At 43.7% G+C, this 18,019-nt stretch overlaps 1 protein-coding gene across 2 annotated transcripts; it reads left to right on the top strand.

The window, feature by feature from the left end:
* The first annotated feature begins 3,905 nt into the window (after positions 1–3,905).
* LOC138799586 (oocyte zinc finger protein XlCOF22-like) lies at positions 3,906–11,560 on the top strand. 2 transcript variants are annotated; one of them, XM_069980987.1, is made up of 8 exons: positions 3,906–3,947; positions 5,045–5,168; positions 6,849–7,040; positions 7,118–7,231; positions 7,653–7,758; positions 7,975–8,072; positions 8,638–8,737; positions 10,548–11,560. In XM_069980987.1, the coding sequence occupies exons 2-8, from the start codon at positions 5,061–5,063 to the stop codon at positions 11,555–11,557; spliced, it is 1,728 nt and encodes a 575-aa protein (XP_069837088.1). In that variant the 5' UTR covers positions 3,906–3,947; positions 5,045–5,060; the 3' UTR covers positions 11,558–11,560. The 2 variants fall into 2 exon arrangements, with proteins under 2 accessions (XP_069837088.1, XP_069837089.1); XM_069980988.1 differs by having other exon boundaries at positions 3,920–3,982.
* The last annotated feature ends 6,459 nt before the right edge of the window (positions 11,561–18,019 follow it).

The following is an 18,019-nucleotide window of genomic DNA, read 5'->3' as shown; positions in this document are numbered from 1 at the left end:
ACAAAATAACTAATATTCACAAACTGATGTAAGAAAAGTAACAGTCACAATACAATATATTAACTGATACTAAGAATCACAAATCAAATTAAGTCCTAATCAAAAATTAACTGATGTCATTAAACACACAGCATAACATAGATATCCTCCAAATTGAATGATATCGTTAAACACAAAAAATATAATAAATACCCGACGCGTTTCCCCGTGGTGTGTAGCCACGGATCATCAGGGTTTAAAGTGCGCAGATCCTAGATTCCACAGTCACATATCATGAGCAGAGAAAGCATAGATATATAAATACAATTCTCACTAGAAACTGTGACTTAGGTGCACTGAGAACTCTGTTTCACCCAATCAGCAAACAGAGACTGGACTAGATCCCACGGTCATATACCATACACAAGGAATGCAATGATAAATACCATTCTCATTAGGAATTATGACGTAGGTGCACTAAGCACTCTGTTTCACCCAATCAGCAAACAGAGAACAGCCATTCATGGCTGTAAACTAAGGAGACAGTGTGGTAATACAAAAGATGGCTCAGCCGAGCCTCTTACTCCTTCCCCTTAGGTCTGGTGTCCGGCCTCCATTGCGGCTGCAGTGGTATACCGCGGGGTGTTGAAGATACCTCAACACCCCGCGGTATACCACTGCAGCCCCAATGGAGGCCGGACACCAGACCTAAGGGGAAGGAGTAAGAGGCTCGGCTGAGCCATCTTTTGTATTACCACACTGTCTCCTTAGTTTACAACCATGAATGGCTGTTCTCTGCTGATTGGGTGAAACAGAGTGCTTAGTGCACCTACGTCATAATTCCTAATGAGAATGGTATTTATCATTGCATTCCTTGTGTATGGTATATGACCGTGGGATCTAGTCCAGTCTCTGTTTGCTGATTGGGTGAAACAGAGTTCTCAGTGCACCTAAGTCACAGTTTCTAGTGAGAATTGTATTTATATATCTATGCTTTCTCTGCTCATGATATGTGACTGTGGAATCTAGGATCTGCGCACTTTAACCCCTGATGATCCGTGGCTACACACCACGGGGAAACGCGTCGGGTATTTATTATATTTTTTGTGTTTAACGATATCATTCAATTTTGAGGATATCTATGTTATGCTGTGTGTTTAATGACATCAGTTAATTTTTGATTAGGACTTAATTTGATTTGTGATTCTTAGTATCAGTTAATATATTGTATTGTGACTGTTACTTTTCTTACATCAGTTTGTGAATATTAGTTATTTTGTGGGTGTTTGTCGCCTTAATATGTGGATTGGATGATCCAGGCGACTGTCATCTAGTAGGCACCGATTTTAGGTGCAAACTTGGAAGTAATTGTGGTTTATGTGGCGTTTTTAGCATTTTAGCCGAATCAATAAATGTGAAGTTTTAGAAGTGTGATACGCCTCTGTGATCTAGTTGATGGGAGAGTAGTAGCCGGGTTATATGGCTGAGATCGCCGCCGCGATGCCGCGCAGGGGGAGCCGCTCATCACTGCAGCTATCATCCCTCTCCGCTCCCCCTCCTGCTGCTTCCTTACTCTATGTGATAGCTGACTTCCTGCCCGGCCGCCGGCACGTGTGAACGGAGAGCGGCGGCCGGGCCTGGTGGTACGTTCACTTTAAATTGGTTATCTAAGATACTTCTGATAAACCAAGCCTGCTATTCCTCCTCCAGTCTTGGACCTTTTGCTGGAATAATCAGATTCTTTGGTTCTGGATCTTTTGCCCATAGGTTTTGACATAACTTAGACATAGCTGTCTCAAAAAAAGAAGTTTAGGTTTCAGGGAGAATTCCTACAGATTAAAAAAAAACATATTCTGAATCACCTGATAAAATTTCTTGATCCTTGCCTTGATCTTAGGTGCCATTTTCGGGATATTAGCAGCTTATTCCCTATGCTAATTAGGTGTTTTGGAGCACTGGGGGCGGGGCGCCCTTGCCTGGCCCACCCCTTAGAGTAAAAATTGGGGCTCTGCTCTCCTAATATTTGTTAGTAGGGGTTGGATCGGCTGGCCTGGGCAGATCGCTGCAATGAGGGTGGTAGCCCCACTCCCAGTGCTACAAAACTTAGCATATGAAATAAAATATGAATATCCCAAAAATGGCTCTGAGAATCAAGGTAGGAAAATTCCTGTTTTGCTGAGACTTAAGCAAAAGATTGAGATACATCTTTAAAGATGGCGACCAATTAAGTTACAACGGTAGCCACAATTTAGTCCTAGCATTACACAGTGCACCCTGCGCTATAGGGACATATCTAACCTGCTGACAGTTTCCCTTTAAAGAGGTAGTGCTGCATTTAAAATTTATTCACTAAATAACACATTACAAAGTTATACAACTTTGTAATGTGTGTTATTTAAGTGAATAGCCCCCTTCCCCATGTTCCCCCCCACCCCGGAAGTGTGGTGCAGTATACTTACTCAAGTACTGTCGACTCCGGCCGCCATCTTGGGTTGACGACGCCATCTTCGGGAGGCCGGCCGAACTGCTCCAGCCATTCCTCATGCTGGCCCCCTTCTGCCACCTCATCAGCTGCTCAGCTGCGCTTGGCTGAGCAGCTGATGACGCAGCAGAGGGGGGATGGCTGAAACGGTCTGGCTGGCCACCCGAAGATGACGTTGTCAACCCAAGATGGCGGACGGGGTCGACAGCAATTGAGTAAGTATAATGCACCACACTTCGGGGGTGAGGGTAACATGGGGAAGGGGGCCATTCACTTAAATAACACACATTACAAAGTTGTATAACTTTGTAATGTTTGTTATTTAGTGAATAAATGTTAAACGTCGCACTACCCCTTTAACAAAAGTTAACACTGTGCCAGAAAGTGTCAAAAATTGATTAACACACCTAGGCCTTTTTTACACAGCCAAAAACCAAGCTCTTGTAGTAGTGGTAAGCCTGGCAGTAGTGGTCTAAACCCCCGCACCCGGCCTCTGTGCAGTTCCTTCTGCTCCTTTACCCCCTGGCTTTTGTGATGGCTTCCATTGTGCTTACAGCTCTCCTCGCTTCACGTCCTCCACTGAAATTAATAGATTTTTTTGAGGGGGTACAGCAGCATGGATTTCGATGCCGTCAAAATTCATGTGCTGTGTGCCTGTGAGAACAAAACCTTATATTCATTTTTTTTTTTTTTTTAATTTAGCAGCAAATATGCAGATATAACACACAACAATGTTAGTTGTAGACCTCCCTATGAAAGCACTGACCTTATATCTGGTGCTCCCACAGACAATGAATAGAGCAGTGGCGTGCATACGTGACTCCATTCCAAGGTACGAAGTCACATCAATAAAGCTGCATGTGGCAATGCCGGAGAGATGTCAGCCCCAGTTATAGGGGAAGTCAACAATAATAAAAATGGATTCTAGTGCGTAAATAATTTTCAAAGTTCTTTTATGACCCTATCAGGGAGGGTGCACAATATGTAAAAACAATAAATACCTAACTAAATAGGAAAACAAAAGGCCTAGAAATATAGATACACTTCCATTTTTTTCTTGTTCACATTTTCCCCAATTGAAAAAAAAAAAATTTAAATAAAAATAAAGCCAAATATATCATGACATAAAAAAAAACCTGAACAAGAAAAAACTATAGCTGTCAACTCTGCGTGGACAAAAATTAAAAATGTGACTGGTCAGGAAAACAAGCAGGTGTGGAAGCAGTTAAAGGGCTTGTGCTGCCTGAAATGTTTTCAGGGTAATTTTATGTGGAGAAATACCATTGTGCTGAAATATCGTAAACTGAGGCCATTGTAAATGCAGACGCACCGTATCTATCTATCTGTCTGTACCAAACACCAACACTAGTGGTCACAGTATAGCTGACTAGTCCCTGTCCTTTATTATCTTCCACTCTCACAGTCATGTGACTGATCACATGACTGTGACATCATCAAAGGTCCTTCAGCCTGTAGAATCCGGAAGGTACAGATAAGTGGATGTTTTATCATAAATATATGGTCTATATGAGGATATTCTATGTATTTCTATTGATGTGTGTGTCTGTATGTAGTAGGTGTGTGTATAGTATAAGTGCGTCACATTGTGTTTTGTTGTGTGTGTATATATATATATATATATATATATATATATATATATATATATACAGACCCTGAATATAGATGTAGCAGTATCCATTCCACTTTGGCACTGGATATCTCTCACTGGACACCAGCCCTGTGTTGTTGTTTGGTAAGGCTGGGTTCACACTATGTTTTTTTTAATCCGTTTAACATGTACCTTAAAAAAATAAATAATCTATCCAAAAAACGTATGCAACTATATGCCATACGTTATCGTCCGTTTTTGTATAGTGTATCCGTTAACAGATGTGTTAAAGTATGTTTTTCTTTAAAAAAAAAAATACGTATACGTTAAACGGATTAAAAAAACGTAGCGTGAACCCAGCCATACCTGGACCAGGCTAAGTATGATCTAAATGACTATGAGACCGACACCAATATCAAAGAAGGTGAATGAGCTTTAATGTGCGCTGTCTAATGTGATAAAAGGAGTTATCCAGAATTTAAAAAGACAGCTACTTTCTTGCTAAAATGGCACAAAGTATTGTGTGTGTGCGTGTGGTATTACAATTATAGAACTGAGTTTGAAAACCACACCTAGACTGAGGACAAGGCTGGTGCTGTTTTTGGAAGAAAGTGATCTCGTTTTTCTAAGCCTATATAACCCATTCCGTTTATTGTTGGGTGTTATAAGGATGCATACATTCCTATATACTATATTGTGGATAGCTGCAGGTACTAGAGTGATTCATGCTTGGAAAAGCCTCATGATTCCTAATAAGCATCATACAACAATGAGTCGTTCTAATGGTTCAAAGACAGATCTTTAAAGCCAAAGCCAGGAACAGACTATAAACAGAGAACTCATCATAAAGTAAAAACTGGGATTCATCCTCTTTTCAAATCTATTCCTGGCTTTGGCTTAAAAAATCTGTCAGATACATCTTTCTGTGTAAACTTACCATAAATAATATGTTTTACATTCACTGTTTCACTTAGGATTCTCTACAAGACAATGGTTCTTCTCCTGACTGACCCTCTGCCCATGGACAAGGACAAGAACACTATGGCTGAACGGATATTAAAACTTACCCTAGAAATCATCTACCTGGTGACTGGAGAGGTGAGGGATTGTAGAAATTATGCCATTTGCCATTGCTCTGTGTTAATAATTAAAGGGGTACAACATTTGTGAGATTTTTTTTTCACTCCTCTAAGTAAATTTAAAATGTTATTAAAAATGTAAGTATTTTTATAAAATGGGTGGATATTATATATATAAGGCCCCTAGGGCCCAAGTTCTGGTGAATGGAATTTGCTCTTCTTTCTTTCCGCTTGGCAGGGAGATGCGCCAGGGATGGCTTCTCATCCAGCAGGACCCACAAGCAGTTGCCACAGGGAGGACAAAATTGGTTTATATGCCGAGGATTTGATCCTTTTCATGTTTTACCCCAACACGACCCTCCCACATTTAATTTTTCAGATGAATCGGTTTGGCACATTCTCTGGTTTGAGAATCAATTGGGACAAATCTGTTTTTATGTCAATAGGGTCCCGTCCCTGGCCCACCACATTTTTAGTCTCCTGGTAGTCACCCAATTAAAATACCTAGGGATCCAAATAGTAACAGACTCCTTCCAAGACCGAAAAGTTAATGTTCTCCCCTTAGTCCCCTATGTTAAGGACAAGTTTAAAATTATGAGTACACTTCCACTTGCTGTCCCCGGACGGGGGACATTTCAGAGGAGGGGTGGGTTCAGACTACGGAATTCTCCGCCGGCTCCATAGACACAATTCTATGGGCCGGCTGATTCCGCATTCCGCCAAAAGAATTGACGTGACCATTTTTTCGAAAGAATGCGGAATCAGCCGGCCCATAGAATGGTGTCTATGGATCCGGCGTAAAGGCGCGCGGCTGTGAGCATGTACAGGCCACGGAATCCCGCGGAATTTATCCGTGAGAATTCCGTAGTCTGAACCTGCCCGAAGACTGGCGTGATATCCTTAGCTCCCACACCTTAGTCTCCCCTGCTGCTACCCACAAAATGACCCAACTCTATATTATCCATTATAGTTATATCATCCCAGTGAGGCTCTTTAGAATGGGGTGACTTTCTAATGATGAGTGCCATAGATGTCATACATCTAGAGCAGATTTCTGGCACTTGATCTGACAATGCCCATATGTTGCCTCGTTCTGGAAAGAGGTTGTGACCCTTCTGAAGGAGATTGTCTCTAGAGTTGTCCCTTTGGAACCCCTAGTATGTCTATTTAGTTTGCTTTCAGGAGAACAATGGACCCATCATGAGCGTATTTTCCTAAGAGAGGTGTTATTTCTCGCCAGAAAAACCATCGCCCTCCGTTGGATGGAGCCCTGCCCTCCGATCCTATCTAAATGGAAAGAAGTAGTTAATAAGCACTACCTGACTTCTCCCTTCTGTAAATAATATATAAAGTGCAAATTGTCTACACTATACCATAATCACTACCAGTGCATTATACTTCCATAAATCTCATAGACATAGGCAGTGTTTCTGATACTGATCATATTGCAGAGCGGAGACCGACTATACAGGTTCTCATTACAAAGGAACTTGGCAAAAAGCTTCCATTTTCTTAATTAAATTAATATTACAAAGTTATATAATTTTATTAAAGAAATGTTAAAAAAAAAAATCTCCAGAAAAACAAAACAGATTCTGATTGTCACAAAATCACTGTTTTCTCTCTTAGTAAAACATTAAGGAGGTTGATGGATTCTTGGTATGTATACCGTGGTGACAATATGTTTCTCCATACACAGGATTACACAGTTGTAAAAAAAACATCCAATAAATATGTGACACCCAGGAGCCAACATAATGGAACAGGATGTTGCAGCGAGAACTTTAGCCCCACTACAATGCCGCCAACCCAGTCACTGATACAGGAGGAAATCCATGAGCGGAAGATCCTAGAAATCACCAACAAGATCATAGAACTGCTGACTGGAGAGGTGAGCGCTGCTGGGAATACTGGGAAATTATATAATAAGACCTAGTTGGATGATGACTGTATTATTATGTCTGTCAGGTTCCTATAAGATGCCAGGATTTCACTGTCTATTTCTCCATGGAGGAGTGGGAGTATTTGGAAAGACACAAGGATCTCTACAAGGACATTGTGATTGACAAACACAAGCATCAGGTAAAGAGAGCCATGATCTCATCAAATCTTATATTTTCATTAAAAGATTTTTTCAATTTAACCCTACTTGTCCCCTATCCACGATAAAGGGGATGAGTATTAGATTGCGGGGGTTGGTATTCCATCTTGGTCTGTCTGTTACCAGAGAAGGACTGAGCCTAACAACAAGAGGTGGACAACAGATGACAGAGAAGTGAGACACCTAATGGTCAAGACTTTAGGGCTTTTTATTGGGCTAAGGACTTTACAGGACTCATAGGCCATAAAATAGAGGAAAGCTGTTTGTAAATGCAGAGGGATGAGATAGGCAGCAAAGTCTTAGTATTCCTGGCATGGAGCTGACATTACTTACTAATCTACAATACAATTTGGTTCATATGTCTACTAAATTGTGCATTTCTTGTTTTACCATTTTCATTAGGGCAAAAATCTGACATATAGTAAAAATGAAGTAATGACAGACGCAAGGTATGCATTGGGTGACCAGCCTTGTAAGGAGGAAGAATTTCCTATAGATATTATCCCAGGTGAGTAATAATCATTACTCGTTCTATTCACTAACTGATCTACAATACTACTGACTGCATGGCGCTGTTTGCAGAAGAAAGCTGTCATGTTTTACTAATCTTGGATAACCCTGTTAAGGCATATCCAGTGAATAGGCTATGAATATCTCTAGTGTCAATACCAATTTAAGCATGTATATAGTGTATTTAGTCACCATGTATGTGCTTTTCTGACAGATTTATCCTTTAAGAATAACACATCTGAAGAATGTCCCAATCCCCCTTATTCTGAAGAGTCTTCAGAAGAAGAAAATAATAACCTGTGGGAGAATCAGGTAGATGATCTGTAGCTGTGCTGGCTCAGTCTCATTTAATATAATTCATAGATAAGAAGATGGGTAAAATGTACATCTACTTATAGGAGAAGTCTGTCCAGACCCATATTTTTAGTATTTGCAAGTGAGGGGAAGGATAAAAGAAATAACATGCTCTTACCTCCCCCGCTCCAGCACTGGTGGCCGCATGCAGCCACTTCGGTCCCCAGCCACTTCCTTGGCTGGGCGGGGACCAGGGTCGTGATGGCTGAGGTCCACTCAGCCAGTCAGCAGAGATGACACCCCACTACAGTTGCTCACTGGCTGAGCGGAGCTCAGACTTGGCGACCCGGGGTCCCCACTCAGAACAACTGGGGACTGGAGCAGCAGGATACGGCCACCAGCGCTGGAGCGGGGGAGGTAAGAGCATGTTATTTCTTTTATCCTCCCCAGCACTAAAAAAAAAGGGTCTGGACGGACTTCACCTTTAAGTTCTGCTAGCATGTCATACAGTATTTTGTTGTTGTGGTATTTTATTAGTTTTTTACTGTCTGGTGAATGTTATTTGTTTCACACTTTGAATCAGGCTAAAGATCTGACTGATATTAAAGTTGACATTATCGTAGGAGACGAGTATGGGCATCCATTGTGTAAGGAGGACGAAGTTCCTTCAGATATTTGCCCAGGTGAGTTATAACCATTATTCATTATGATTGGGATAACATGACATAATATGATTGATGGTCTATCCATAGGATAAGCCATCAATCAGTATTTGGAGAGGTGCCAATACCAGTAACCCCTGCAGATCAGCTGTTTACTGTTCCCACTACACAGTGGAGGCAGAATCAGGTGTCACATAACTGCAGCTCAGCTCCTGTGCAATCAAGGGGGAGATCTATCAAAAATATACATTTTTAGGCATAAAAAAGTTTTTTTTTTATCTTCCATACATAATGCTCTAAATTGGGTTTGATATAACTAAACCCTCCAGGTTCTAAAAGGGAAATGTACAAAATAAGAAGCTATAAATTGAGTAGTTTGTTACCAAAGGCCCAATATGGTCCAATCTCATTGGAGCAGGTCCCTAGATAGCTTTAGAGCTGGATGTGTGCAGATGTGCAGGAGTAAATGTCATAGAGTGGGAAGAGGTTAGATGAACTTAATTTGGCTTCTTACTTTGGTCAGTAGATTTGGTGGAGAAATCTGATATAGAAATGGAGGCTTTATGTAGCTAAGATCATACCTGTGATATTCTATGTTACCTATCTTATGTAGCTAATATCATACCTGTGATATTCTGGCCAGCTGTAATGCTCTATAACAGGGGTGGGGAACCTTTTCCATGTCGAGGGCCGGTCGGGCATTAATAAAATCATTCGAGGGCCGCATACCATGTGCGGCAGTTAGTAGCGTGGGTTTGCAGCACCCGGGGCAAGGCAAAGTATTGTTCCCCTAGTGCCCCTGCTATTGTAGTTAACCCCCAGTGATGCCCCTGCTGTTGTAGTTAACCCCCCCAGTGATGCCCCTTGTAGTCTAGTTAACCCCCAAGTCATGTCCCTGGTAGCCTAGTTAACCCCCCCAGTGATTCCTCTGGTAGTCTAGTTAACCCCCATCAGTCATGTCCCTGGTAGTCTAGTTAACCCCCATCAGTCATGTCCCTGGTAGCCTAGTTAACCCCCATCAGTCATGTCCCAGGTGGCCTAGTTAACCCCCATCAGTCATGTCCCAGGTGGCCTAGTTAACCCCCATCAGGCATGTCCCTGGTGGCCTAGTTAACCCCCATCAGGCATGTCCCTGGTGGCCTAGTTAACCCCCATCAGGCATGTCCCTGGTGGCCTAGTTAACCCCCATCAGGCATGTCCCTGGTGGCCTAGTTAACCCCCATCAGGCATGTCCCAGGTGGCCTAGTTAACCCCCATCAGGCATGTCCCTGGTGGCCTAGTTAACCCCCATCAGGCATGTCCCTGGTGGCCTAGTTAACCCCCATCAGGCATGTCCCTGGTGGCCTAGTTAACCCCCAAATAAAAAAAATAAACATCCCACTCACCTTACCTCCGCTCCCACGCTGCCCATGTCCTCTTCTGTCCCAGGTCCTCTGTGCCGGTCTTCTCCTGCATGAAATGACGTCATCGCGCGCGGCCCGCAGGAGACTGAAGACACGCGCCGCTCTGCTGGGGAAGAAGCCGGCACAGACAGCATCCTCCTGTGTCCGGCAGCTGTCACAGACACCGGAGGATGCTGTGTATGCCGGCTCCTTCCTCCTCCAGAGCGGCGCGCATCACAGGGGAGCTGCGAGCCGCGGGCCGCATCGGGAGGTCTCAGGGGCCGGATGCGGCCCGCGGGCCGGAGGTTCCCCACCCCTGCTCTATAAGAATAAGTATAAGAAAGCTATTGAGAGGTTAGAAAAGAAATAATGTTGACATTGACAGCCAACAGGCCAACTTGTTAAAATAAAAGTGTACAGTAGTAAAATAATATATTTTTTTTTCCTAGCAGATGACTACACCAGCATTTGGGAGACTCACACAGAATGTAAAGTGGAAGTAAACCATATTACACAAGAGACTTATGGAGAACATTTCACCACCCCCAATATGTCCACAGTCCTTTACAGCAAAGGTCTGTCATCTACTCAATATGATCATGAGGATTCTCCTGGGTTATCTGAGATTTTAAAGCAAAGTGCAAACCACAAAGATGGTAAAATATTCTCATGTTCTGAATGCGGGAAATATTTTAAAAAGAATTCTAATCTAGCCATGCACAAGAGGATTCACAGTGACGAGAGGCCTTTCTCATGTTTGGATTGTGGGAAATGTTTCATCCAGAAATCAGATCTCGTTACACACCAGAGAATTCACACAGGGGAGAAGCCATTCTCGTGTCTGGAATGTGGGAAATGCTTTACCCAAAAATCTGCTCTTCTTGAACACCAGAGAATTCACACTGGGGAGAAACCGCATTCATGTTTAGAATGTGGAAAATGTTTTACCCAAAAATCAGTTCTTGTTAAACATCAGAGAACTCACACAGGAGAGAAGCCATTTTTATGTTTTATCTGTGGCAAGAGTTTTACCCAAAAGTCAATTCTTGTTCAGCATCAAAGAACTCACACTGGAGAGAAGCCGTTTTCATGTTCAGAGTGTGGAAAATGTTTTAACAATAAGTCAGGCCTTATTACCCATGAGAGAACACATACTGGAGAGAAGCCATTTCCATGTTCTGAATGTGGGAAATGTTTCAAAAAGAAATCTAACCTTAATAAACATGAAAGGATTCACAGAGATGAAAAGCCATTTTCATGCTCACATTGTGGGAAATGTTTCACAGAGAGATCACAACTTAATAAACATTTAAGGATTCACACAGGGGAAAAGCCATTTGCATGTTCAGAGTGTGGGAAATGTTTTACCCAGAAATCACATCTTATGAATCATTATAAAATTCATACTGGAAATAACCCTCTACCAAATGCTGATTTTGTACAAATCATATTAAAATGATATAATAATAAAAATGCTTTATATTTTGGTGGGTTGTATTCTTTTATGGTTTTCCTTAATATATATATGGGTCAAAGGGGTAATGACTCTCCTTAAGGAGAACCCGTCATAAAGACGTGTGGAGACTTACAGACCATTGCTGGTCCACTAAGAATTCTGGGAAGAAAGGATATGCAAAAATGCTCTCACATCTCTTGAACAAAGAGATGTCCCTTTAAGACAAATCTCGCTCAGTCAGGGAGCCTTAGAACATTGACTGACTCTGAATACATGTGTCAGAATTACTCCTTATCAGTATTCATAAAGGAGTCTTTTCTTAACCAATCCTCTTATCCTAGTTACCTGTCAGCATGACCCCTACATGTTAAGCTAGATGATAGTAGTCAAGCCTTACAAATTAAAGCAATGGTCTCTCCAGCATCTATTTCTTCAGACATTTGTAACCCCCATAGATGTGTTCTGTACAGTTCGAATTTCCCGCAAAACTGTGCAAAAAGTCAATAAAAACATAATGAGTAATGCCAAAGGCATACAATAGTTGTTGGTAAAAAAAAATGTCAATGTCAGTGCAAATAATATAGGCAAACATGGACCTTTTGTGTTTCCTTTGTATTCCACTCAAACATAACTTTTGATATGTTGCTGCTAGGGATGAGCGAACTTTTGAAAAGTTCGGTTCGATCCGGCGAACTTTCGTGAAGTTTGGAGTCGTACAAACCGAACCTAAAACAAACCTTGCTAATAGTGATGAGCGAATAGTGAAATATTTGAATATTCGATATTCGTACGCACATCTCCTGATATTCGAATTTCCGATCGAATATTCGATCCCATTAAAGTCTATGGGAACAAGTATTCGATTATTGAAAAACATCTAATCGACCACTTGGAGGTCACCAAGTCCACAATGACACCTCAGGAAATGATGCCAACACCACTGGAATGCAACTGGGACAGCAGGGGAAGCATCTGACACCCCAAAATCGCCGGTAATAAAGTCACAAGTCGATGTTATATAGGTGAATTACCTGGTTATTAGAGATGAGTGAATAGTGAAATATTCGATTCTATTGGATTAGATTCAAATAGCTCCAAATATTCGACTATTCGAACGAATATCGAATCCCATTATAGTCTATGGGAGAAAAATCCTTGGGACGTGGAAATCAATATTCAACGAATTGGAGGTCACCAAGTGCCCAATGGAACCTCAGGAAATGATGCCAACACCTCTGGATGCATATGGGACAGCAACAGCATGGCAGTGATCACACAGTGAACCATTTAAACAGAGGTAGCATATAAACCATCCCAAAATTGGTGACAGCAAGCAAGGTTACTGTGTATTTCCATTCAGTGACAGCAAACAAGACTACTGGGTGTTTCCATTCATTGACTGTAAACAAGAGTACTAGGTGTTTCCATTCATTGACAGAAAACAAGAGAAAACAGTACTGGGTGCTTTCAATCAGTGACAGCAAACAAGGTCGCTGGGTGTTTCCACTCGGTGACAGCAAACAAGGTCGCTGGGTGTTTCCATTCACTGACAGCAAACAAGAGTACTGTCTGTTTCATTCATTGACAGCAAACAAGGTTACTGGGTGTTTCCGTTCATTGACAGCAAACAAGGTTGCTGGGTGTTTCCACTCAGTGACAGCAAACAAGGTCACTGGGTGGTTCCACTCAGTGATAGCAAACAAGGTTACTGGGTGTTTCCATTTATTGACAGCAAAAAAGAGTACTGGGTGTTTCCATTCATTGACAGCAAACAAGGTTACTGGGTGTTTCCATTCATTGACAGCAAACAAGGCTACTGGGTGTTTCCATTCATTGACAGCAAACAAGGTTACTGGGTGTTTCCATTCAGTGACAGCAAGCAAGGTTACTGTGTGTTTCCATTCAGTGACAGTAAACAAGGCTACGGTGTGTTTTCAATCAGTGACAGCAAACAAGGTTACTGGGTGTTTGCATTCATTGACAGCAAACAAGGCTACTGGGTGTTTCCATTCATTGACAGCAAACAAGGTTACTGGGTGTTTCCATTCAGTGACAGCAAGCAAGGTTACTGGGTGTTTCCATTCAGTGACAGTAAACAAGGCTACGGGGTGTTTTCAATCAGTGACAGCAAACAAGGTTACTGGGTGTTTGCATTTAGTGACAGCAAACAAGGTCGCTGGGTGTTTCCACTCAGTGACAGCAAACAAGGACACTGGGTGTTTCCATTCATTAAAAGCAAACAAGGCTATTGGCAGTTTTTTATTCATTGACAACAAACAAGGTTACTGGGTGTTTTCATTCAAATATGTAGTAGCAAATCTACAAAGGGTAGTGCGAGCACTCTGCTGACCAAGTGCTTTGTGCTGCTGATACGTGCTAGACTGCTCGATCTAAAAAAAAGAGTAGTATGTGTGTTTTTTAAATCGAATACTTGTTCCCATAGACTTTAATGGGATCGAATATTCGATCAAATATTCGAATATCAGGAGATATGTGTACGAATATCCAGATTTGTTACGAACTTTCTCAAAGTTCGCTTTGGTGACGAACCAAACTTTTTGCGAAGTTCGTAACGAATCTGGTTCGCTCATCCCTAGTTGCTGCCCATGGTGAGACTAACAATTCACATCATACTTGTTATTTATTTAGTCTCCTTACCCAGTTCTCAGCTGCTGCTTTCTGCTGAAGACGCAAAAATCTCTGTGTGAGTTGTTCTTTCTGTCTACCCCCTCTCTTCTGAGACAGCTAATGTCAACAAGACCTTGGCAGGCTTCATCTGCAACATTGTAGCTTCTTTGTAACACCGAGAGGGATAATCACAGTGAATTTGAAACTTAACCTCAGAATAACCCTCCCAGCATTACAAAGAAGCTACAATGTTGCAGATAAAGCAAGCCAGGGACTTGTTTACATCTGTTGTCTCGGAAAGAAGGGGAGGAGGGGGAGATGGAGGGAAATGTTCACACACAGGTTTTTTTGTGTCTTCAGCAGAAAGCAGCAGCTGAGAACTTGGGAGAGGGAGACTGAATGTGTGGAATGTATTGTTAGGGTCACCATGGGCAGAGACATATCAAAAGTTATGTTTGAGTGGAATACCCCTCTAATGCAATGCTAGAATGGGTGTGTTAAGTCTAGGGTAACTTCATGTTTGTAACTTTGTATCCTAGGCATAAAGGTTTAGACACCACTGGGCAGGGTGATGGTAGGAGGGGACTCTTAGACTAGGTGTTTTATAAAACAAAATCCAAGAATGCTGCTGCCAGATATTAGTTGCAATACAGTGCCCACAGGATATACATTGCTATGGCATGGGCTGGGCAGTTCTGACAAGCCGCAGCAGGGCCTGCGTTTTACATTTTTTCACTGAAAAGTTTGTGGGGTTTTTTCCCCAGAAAATTCCATAGGGAATAAAAATGACAGAAAATTATCATGTCTGTGTTTTTTCCCCTAGTTGCTTAATGGAATCCTGGAATCCTCAGGATATGCTGGGAGTTGTAGTGCCTGCAGCTCTTGTAGTTGGGTTCTAGTTTAAAAGTTTGCGCTAGTGTACTGTAGTGACCGCAGGGCTGTGTCAGTACACTACCGCAAACAATACACTGACCCATTGAGACCCCAATGGTACACAGGCTCTGCACACTATAGAAGTGATTACAGTGCAGTTACTAATGACTCACAGGTGACATCTTCTCGAATTGCCGTCGTTAACTTTTTGCTTTCTTCTCCATCTGGCGCAGCATCATGAAGACTTCTCCGACCACAACTCGTCTGCAGTGTGGGCAGCTGAGGGTGACAGGGGGCAGGAGGAGCAGCTGGGGGTGACTGGGGAACGGAGGCAGCTGGGGGTGACTGGGGAAGGGAGGCAGCTGGGGCAGGGAGAGGGGCTGGGGGCAGGGGAGACGCTGGGGGTCAGGGGAAGAGGCTGGGGGTCAGGGAAAGAGGTTGGGGGTCAGAAGAAGAGGCTGGGGGTCAGGAGAGAGGCTGGGGGGCAGGGGAGAGACGCTGGGGACCAGGGGAGAGGCTCGGGGGGCAGGGGGAGATGCTGGGGGGGCAGGGGAGAGGCTGGGGGGCAGGGGAGAGTCTGGGGGTTAGGGGGAGATGCTGGGGGGCAGGGGAGAGTCTGGGGGTTAGGGGGAGACGCTGGGGGGCAGGGGAGAGGCTGGGGGGAACCAGCCTGCCAGCTCATCCTGCTCCCGTCCGCTCCGTGTTACACACACACACACACCCCCGGCGTGGACTAGGCACCCGTGGGCCGGTGCCTACGGAGGGGGTTTTAAAAAAAAATAATAATTAAAAAAAGTGTTCCCTGCGGGTGCCTAGTTTCAAATACGGCCCTGCAGCACCCTCCATTAGAAGAGGTACCAGTTGAAAGTAAATAATCTATGTAGAAATATTACCTGCGCGCAAGACGTATGTAGATTTTGTAATGCTCTTAGGTAATAAGTTTTATTAAGTTAGTTTAAGGTGCGTTTACACGCAACGATTATCGTAAACGTATGTAAACGCAGCGAACGGTCAAACGACGAACGAGAAATCATTCATTTTGATCTTTCAACATGTTATCAAATCGTCGTTCGCAAAAAATTCGTCAATCATTCCGTGTAAACAGTTGTCGCGCGAAAGTCCGGCTGCCCGCCGCCTCGCCCCCCGCTCGCAGCCCGGCCCCCCGCTCATCCGCAGCCCCCTGCGCCGGCTCGATCGCCACTCCGATCGCCGCCGCACTGATCGCCGCCGCTCCCATCGCACCCCCCTGCCGCTCCCATCGCCCACCCCCGCCGCTGCTCTGATCGCCGCCCCGCCGCCGCTCCGATCGCCGCCCCCGCTCTGATCGCTGACGCTCCGATTACCCCCCCCCCGCCACTCCGCCCCCCTGCCACTCTGATCACCTGCCGTCGCTCCGATGGCCCCCGCCGTCCCGGCCGCGAGCATACGTTACCTGCTCCGCGTAGCAGTCTTCAAAATCCCCGGCTCCCCTCTTCAGTGCATTGATTGGCTGAAGAGGGGATCCGGGAATTTCAAAAGGCTCCTCCTCAGCCAATCAGTGCTTCTCTTCACCACTGATTGGCTGAAGAGGAGCCGTTTGAAATTCCCGGCTCCATTACATACTTATCTGCAATGCATGTCCTGTCCTGGGGTCCCTTTGTCCTTTTATTCCAGCAGTGTGGTGTCAAAGATGTGGAGCCTAGAACATCCATGACCTAGGCTTGCAGCAGCTCCTCCAGGTCTTCCTTCTCTCTAGTGACATCCTTGAGCAGGAGTATCCCCTGCAGCACAGACTCAATTCTGTGCATGTGCTGTTGCAACCCAAAGCGGCTTTGTTCTAGGTCGAATAGGAGAATCCTGCCCAGGGGTATTGTTAGAGATGAGGGTGAGGAGGAAGACCAGAAAGGTTCCGCAGGCCTAGGCCATGGACGCACTAGGCCGAGCCTCTTTAGACACTGTGCCACCAGAATAAAAGATGTTTTTTAAACAAATAACTGGAGATGAGCAAATCGCTGATCTAAAAGAAGGGAAGCACTTTGTTGGATCAGCACTCTGCTCATCAAGATGCCGGCCTTTCAGCAACAACATTTTTGTGTATGCTAAAAAAGATGCCTTTTTTTTATAATGGAAATCAATGGAAAAACTGATCAAAACGGAGGCAAACAAACGGATGCATTAGTTTTTCATCAATTTTTTTGCATAAAACGGATGAAAAAAATGGTCTGCACAAACCAGCCTAAGGCCTTTATTTATTTTGCCCATTCCTTTAAAATCCACTTTAGTGACAATTCTCAACAAAAACTGCAGATGTGTGGCTGCAGCCTACCAAACTGAGAATCTTCACAAGCTAGATCAGCTCACAAAAGGTGCAGGCCTTTGATTTAGGATAAAGACAATGGGGAGAATTTCTGACTTCTCACACTTTTTTTTTTTTTTACTTTTACTATTAGGCCATGTTCACACTTTGCAAGACACTGTATTCGGATGCAGGCGCCGGAGCCGCACGCTCCATAGTGTGCACTGACAGGGTTTTCTGCGGCCACTATTCATCGAATAGCGGCCGCAGAAAACTGGCATGTCAGTTTCTTGCGGCGCCGCTAGGGATCCCAGTCGGAGTGTATACACTATAGGGGAAGATTTATTTAAGGGTGTAAAACTGCAAAACTGGTGCAAACTGCCCACAGCAACCAATCACAGGTCCTGTTTTCTTTCACCAGAGCTGAAAGCTGAGCTGTGATTGGTTGCTGTGGGCAGTTTGCACCAATCTAAATTTTACACCCTTTGATAAATCTACCCCTATGTGTATACACTCCGGCCGGGATTCCCTCAGCGGCAGCACTACGTAAGTACCGTAGTAATCGTCTGTGATCACTACGGTACATAGTGTGAACATAACCTAAGGGTGCATTCACACATACAGGATCCGCAGCAGATTTGATGGTGCAGATTTAATGCTGCGTTCCGTTATTTAGATCAAATCTGCTG

Source organism: Dendropsophus ebraccatus, chromosome 8 (assembly GCF_027789765.1).
Source record: "Dendropsophus ebraccatus isolate aDenEbr1 chromosome 8, aDenEbr1.pat, whole genome shotgun sequence".
Taxonomy (NCBI): domain Eukaryota; kingdom Metazoa; phylum Chordata; class Amphibia; order Anura; family Hylidae; genus Dendropsophus; species Dendropsophus ebraccatus.
This window is presented reverse-complemented; position numbering and strand designations above follow the sequence as displayed.